The sequence below is a fragment of the Octopus bimaculoides genome, chromosome 25, assembly GCF_001194135.2.
Source record: "Octopus bimaculoides isolate UCB-OBI-ISO-001 chromosome 25, ASM119413v2, whole genome shotgun sequence".
In the NCBI taxonomy this organism is placed as follows: domain Eukaryota; kingdom Metazoa; phylum Mollusca; class Cephalopoda; order Octopoda; family Octopodidae; genus Octopus; species Octopus bimaculoides.
Genome location: NC_069005.1, coordinates 31,213,935 through 31,221,112, shown reverse-complemented (window position 1 = coordinate 31,221,112; position 7,178 = coordinate 31,213,935). Strand labels below are relative to the sequence as shown.

The window sequence follows — 7,178 nt, the reverse complement described above, 5'->3', positions numbered from 1 at the left end:
ATGAGATCAAAATACTGTTTAGTTCCGAACAATGGAATAGTTTGAATATCTGTTTCTTGAGGTTTGTATTTCTTGTGGATAACAGAGAAGGGTGGAGAGAAAGAAAAAAAGAGTGAATGTGTGAGGGTATGAGAGAGAGAGAGAGAGAGAGAGAAAGAGAGCCATGAGGAGGGGGACAATGGAAGGAGGGAGAGACAGAGAAAGGAGAGGGAGAGATGGATAGAGAAACAAAAGGACAAAGAGAGGGGGGACAGCAAGGGACAGAGAGAAAGGACAGAAAGGGAGAGAGGAAGAGAGACAGAGAGGGCAGGGAAGAGGGGGGAGAGAAAGGGATGTGAGAGAGAGAAAGAGAGAAACAGAGAGAAGAAAGGGAGAGAAAGATGGATAGAGAAACAGATGAATAAAGCAAGTGGAAGAGAGAGAGAGAGAGAGAGATGCTTAGCAGAACAAAGTGTGGTAGTGTCTGCATCTTTAAAAAATGCTGGCCCTGTGGGTAATACATCATGGGTTCAGATCCCACAACAGTTGTAATAGCCATGGAACAACACAGCTTTGACCAACAACCATTAATTACCAAGGTATTGTTAACACCGCTGCCACAACCCAGATTACTAATTAGTGTTGCAGAAGAATATTGACTAACAAAAACTCATGTCTAATGAGTCATTATCATTAAGAATATTGACTTACAAAAACTCATGTCTAATGACTCACCATCATTAAAAAGTTTTCATACAAACTACTTTCAGCTGTTAAAAGGAATTCAGATTTTTTAATGAAACTAATACTAAGTCCTTGAGGGAGGTCTAAAGTTAAGCACAATTAATCTCAGCCAATCACAGTCAATCTCATCTAGTCACTGAAGTTAATTACAATCATTTACCAAAACTAATCATAATCAATCTCAAGCAATTTCTGTGCTTAACTGCAGTCAATCACAACTAATCACTGGAGTGAAACACAATATAAATTAATCACAATCAGTCATAATCAAACATCGAAGTTAATTACAATCAATCACAGTCAATCACTGAAACTAATCACAATGAATTTCAACTAATCACTGAAATTAGTCATAATCACTCTCAAACAAACCGTGGTGAATTATAGTCAATCACAGCAGTTAATTACAATTAATCTAACCAAGCATCAAAGTCAATCTCAACCATTCACAATTAATCACAACAAATCACTGAAGTCACAGTTAATCTCAACCAATCACCAAAGTTCATCAATGTCAAATTCATTCAATCAGTGAACTCAGACAGTACAGAGACAGGTTCGTTCCTGATTGGAGAGTCAGGGGTATGAGTGTCTGTGGAGTGCTCAGCCTTTTGCATTGTAATTTCATGAGCAGGCTGTTCTGTAGACTGGATCAACTGGTACCCTCGTCGGCGTAACCGACGGAGTGCCAGTTATAAACTTAGCAGTTCAGCAAAAGAAACCAACAAAATAAGCATCAAGCTATACGAAAATAACTACTGGGGTCGATTTATGTGATTTAAAAAAACCCCTTCAAGATGCAGCCCCAGCATGGCTGCAGCTCAACGACAGAAACAAGTCGAAGATAAAAGACAAACCAAAAAAAAACAAACGAAGAACAATTACGTAACAATACTTTGTAGTAAAAATTTTGAAGGAAAGAGAAAAACGAAAAACAAAAAACCAGAATGAAAAAAAATTTCCTTTCTCAAGTTAAATGTAATAGAGCTGAAGTAAGCTTCCTCAGAAAGCTAAGTCAGTGAGATCTAATTTTGATTCCTCGTTGGAACAATTCACATCATTTAACTTTGGTTAATGTCCTTGAGAAGAGTTTTAATGCCATATAATCTCGTTCTCTATCTCTTTCATTCTGTTCTTCCCCACCCCCTCATTTGCTATATCTCTTATTCCTTCTCATTCTCTCTTTCCCTATGTATATACACTTCAGACCATTTGCATATACCAGAAATCAATACCACATTTCTAAATCTAGACGACAAGAAAACACAAAAAGAAAAGCTATATACACTATTAAGGTTTTATATGAATACATATATACATACATATATATATATATCTATTTATATACACACACACATAAACCTGCACACACATATGCAATGCGTATATGTTTATATATATGTATATATAAGTATACATATATATATATATCATATTTCTACAATATATATATATATATATATACATACACAAACACACAGGCATACACACACCTTACATATATGCACACACAGACCACACACATATATATACACACACACATGCACATATTCAAGTAGAGCTCACATTGGTTGTTTTATGCTAAGAATATGCATAGGAAAGTCATTCACAAGATATTTATTAATATCTTTGTTTAGCTCATGGTAAAAAAAAAACAAGGATTAAAGAATTTGGTGCCATTATTTTAACAGAGGATTTGAAATGGAATATAATGTAACAAACGTAATTAATCACTAATTAGATCATTATCAAAGTCAGCATTATCTACATTTATAAGCTTGTTACAGTTGTTTATTCAGTGGAACTCTGCTTCACAGAAGCCAAATTGAAGAAAACATTTCTATCGTCTTCTCCAGAAAGAATAAACAGAGTCCGTATTTGATGTACTGGCCTTGTTGAGTGGGTTAAGCAGTTTGCTTGTCAACGTTTCTGGGTTCAGTCCCATTGCATGGTACCTTGGGTAAGAGTCCTTTTACTATTGCTCAAAGCCACACATATATACATACACAGAGGCCCACATACATAGACACAGAGCACCCTCACCACAGAATCCGACATACATACAAATACACACAAAATCTCATACACACACACACACAGAGAATATCCCACCACACACATATATACATACACAGAGGCCCACATACATAGACACAGAACATCCTCACCACAGAATCCGACATACATACAAATACACACAAAATCTCACACACACAATGGTTTCACCTAATGTCTCCATCGACCAAATTTCAATATATAGATTTTCCAAACTTAGTTACACCCATACACCCACATATACATCATACAAAGACATACACCCATGACATATATACACTCACATATACATCATATACACATGTCATATATACACCCACAAAGAACATGCTAGAGAAGAACTTAACAATAATCTAATCTTCAGGATTAAAACTAACATTTACCTGAAGAGATCAAACAGAAATCTTGTCTAATTTTCTGTTGTAGATAAAAAGACACACCTGAACAGGTAAAAGACAGGTGATTACCATGTGATATAGGAAGGTGTTGTGCTAATTTCTAAGTTGTTCACAGCCAATGATCAACTTTAAAATCAGCTCATTTTCTTCAACAGCTGCTTATAATTTGTTACTGCACTCGGTGAGTAGACTGTGGCCATGCTGGGGCACTACCTTTGACAGTTTTAGTTCAGCTTACTGATCCCAGTACTTACTTTAGTGGATGGTTAAGTTCAGTTTTAGATCTAACTGAAAGAATTATTTTTACACAGGTACACAGAACCAGAGCGCACACAGGGTAAGTTATATCTGCCGTGTGAAATATGTGCACGTGTGTGTGTGTGTGTATTTACTGTATTACTAAATTAAAGGATAGAGATAATGTAAGGGACACAGAGATAATGTACATACATACATACATACACACGTATATGCACAATATACATAAATGCATACACGCACAGATAATATGAATATATTCAGCCGGTTGGCTATTTGCAACCCCAATGAATGTTTTATTGAAAGTCAGGTTTTTACCTAAGGTGCCATGCATTGGTATTGAACCCAGGGCCTCATGCCTGCAAAGTGAAATTTTTAATCATTCAGCCACAACACATCCACACGTATACTATATAATATTCTATGACAGTTTCTTCCAATTATTCTTTTACCCCCAATACTTTTGGCACTCAATTTAAATAAAGGTGTATTTTGGTAAAATATTCATTAGCGAATCTTTCAACTCCAATCACATCAAAATCTATTTTTTTTATTCTTGTCTTTAGAAATAAATTCTAAAGAAAGCGTCCCCCCACCCCGTCCCTTGTTCTTTCTGTTTTTTTCCCTTTATCATTGGTTCAAGGAACTGCAGGGAATAAAATAAATATAGGATAAGAAATTATTGGAATATTCATCCAGATATCTCAAAACAAATGGAAGTTCTGCACATAACATTTTGACAGACTTCTGCTTCAGGCAAGATGCAATACACACACACATATATGGATGCATATATATATATATATATATATATATATACACACACACACACACATACAGTATATATGTATGTATGTGAATGAATATGCAGCATAATAGTGACACCCTTAAATATAAGTTTACATGCATATATACATACATACATATATACATACATACACAAACACACACACACACACACACACATATATATATATATATATATATATATATATATATATATATATATATATATATATATATATATATATATATATAACCATCATCTTTATATATTTATATATATATAACCATCATCTTTAATATATATATATATATATATATATATATATATAAAACCATCATCTTTGAAGTAGGCATGTGTTGGGTCATCTGATTGGATCCAATACATTTAAGTACTGCATTGTACTCTACTGTCTGCTTTGATATGGTCTCTATTTCATCCCTAATTAAGGCCCTTAACAGTTACTACCACCCTGACACAGAGCAAACCTGGGAGTAGTGATGACTAAGGGGTGTCTCCACACTCCCTAAAACCCTTGAATTCCATAGCTGGGGCCTCTCTGTATAATTTAGTGTAATGCATTGTCCAAAGCAACGAGCTGGCACAGTTGTTAGCAAGTCAGACAAAATACTTAAAAACATTTCTTCCAACTCTTTACGTTGTGATTTCAAACTCCACCAAGGTCAACTTTGTTTTCCCTCCCTTCTGGGTTGATGTAATCGACTTGTCCCCTACCCGTATAGTGTGGAAAACATGTGGTGAAACACTGAAACAGTGGCTGCTTCAAATGCTTAAGCAGAAAGTTTCCAGTTTTGGTTTGTGAGAAAATCAAGGTTGGTATGTTTTAATGGGACACGTAATTGGTGGCTATTTCCGGAAGACACCATGTCTGGCATTGAAATAGAATCACGGGATGCTTCTGCTGCAGTTGTATCTGATTTCTTGGGAAACAGGAAGTCATAAAATGTATGAAGATCTTGTGCAGATCCTTTTAAAGCAGTCTTCAAGGACTGGGCTGCAACATGAGTGTAAATGTGCATTTCCTGCACCATCATCTGAACTATTTCCTTGAAAATCATCAGGGAATAAGTGATGAGCAAGGAGAAAGATTCAACCAAGATGTGGAGAACATGGAGACTAGATATCAAGGCTGGTGGAACACCAACATGATGCTGTCTACAGCAGGTCACCATAAAGAGACTGTCGTGATGCAATTTATTCACTTAATGCAGCAAAGAGAATGTTCATTCCTTGAGTAATTGAAACTCCAGTTTGACAGAAAAATCTATTCTAAGATGTGTAATTAAACGTTTTGTGTAATATATTTGTTAAACAGCAAAAAGCACAATTTGGTTTGTGTTAGTTTCTTATTTTCAGTCTTGCATTTAATGACAAAACTGACATTTTTGGTAATAAAAAAAATGAATTCCTGTTTAACAAAAAACTTGACGTGATGGAAAATTTCTGAGGGCATTTCTGAGCCCATAATCGTGGCCGTTGCAGGATCTTCGAATGTTGGGCCTCACAGAAGCGATGACAAGTGACCGACACATTTGGCGATATATTGTGCTGGAGAAGACTCATCAAGCCAAGTGAAACCGTAGGTTTGGACAATGTCATGTAAATGGCACCTATGAAATTGTAGTTGTGGCTGGTGTCATGGTAATGGCACACATTCTTGGAGTTTTTGGCATTAGGAAAGGCATCCAGCTGTAGAAACCATGCCAAATGAGACCGGAATCTGGTGCAGCTCTCCAGCTTACCAGTTCCAGTCAAATTGTCTAACCCATGCCAGCATGGGAAATGGATGTTAAATGATGATGATGACAAGGGGTCCATGGAAGAATTCTTTTAAATAAAAAGGGTGACAGGTAATCAAAATGTCAGGAGCCGGTGATGCAGAGGTTCTCCTAAGTAGATTTATTGAAATAGTCTGTGTCAACAGAAATTCTTTGGAATGTTTCTTGCCATGGAAGGAATTGGTAAGATTAAAAGAAGGCTACTTACATATTTCAAAGATTTTACTGCTTCCTCACAGACCTGCATACCTCGCGATTCATAAACTTCTATACAGCCCAAATACTGAAAAATAGAAGACAGAAGTGTTAAGACTAAAGACAGACTGAGATTGGTGGTAAAGGGGAACGAAAATGGGTGGAGGTAAGAGGAAGAGAAATTATGTGGGGGTGTGAGAAGGAGAAACTGAATAGAAAACAAACTGAATGGAGATGTCAGTAATTTAAATGAAGCCAGTTTTAAGTGATTTCCCAACATATTTAGGTTTGGATTTTACAACTTTCTTCTAAATTAGAAAATTCATAGAAAAAAATAAAACTTCCCCCTCCCATAAAACTTTACCTTTAGTTCCACTGTAGTACTGACTGTACCAAAGTTACGTCTATCTTTTCATAATATTATGATTACTATAATAACTAACTTGAACTTATTCAAACTTGTTCTGGCTTCACCAAAACTGCAGTAGTTGAAATGCATCACTGCACATGTTTCTTTCTTGATCTCATTCCACCTCATTGCATTTCATTTTGTTCCATTCCAGCCCAACACCATTTGAAATTTTCTTTTTTTAAGACTTCAAAAATTTCTCACTGTCCATTTATTCCATATTTGGGCATAGGGTAGCTGGCAGCAGTGGAGCGGGGAGTGCTATTTATTCTGTGAGGTTACTAACCTCCCAGTAATTTTTTTTTTTAAATGCATCGACCCATTATCAATTTGGCACACCACCACCACCACCACCACCACCACCACCCAAACTGTTACCAATGCCCAATATATAACCAACACAACCCAACTAGTCAAAAAAGATCTCATCTCTCTCTCTCTCTCTCTCTTTCTCATCTATCACATAAAACAAAGAAGATGAGAAAGATCCAAAACAATGGGGACAGATAAGAAATGAATAAATAACCAAGGGTCTTTTTTATTCTATTTTTAATCTC

The 7,178-nt window shown here is 36.0% G+C and overlaps 1 protein-coding gene across 1 annotated transcript in view; it reads right to left on the bottom strand.

The window, feature by feature from the left end:
• The window catches only part of LOC106880682 (protein numb-like), a 47,631-nt gene that overhangs the window by 10,456 nt on the left and 29,997 nt on the right, over positions 1-7,178 (bottom strand). Inside the window, exon 3 of the mRNA XM_052976657.1 lies at positions 6,226-6,300. Coding sequence (XP_052832617.1) covers positions 6,226-6,300 — 75 coding nt within the window. The remainder of the gene's footprint in view (positions 1-6,225; positions 6,301-7,178) is intronic.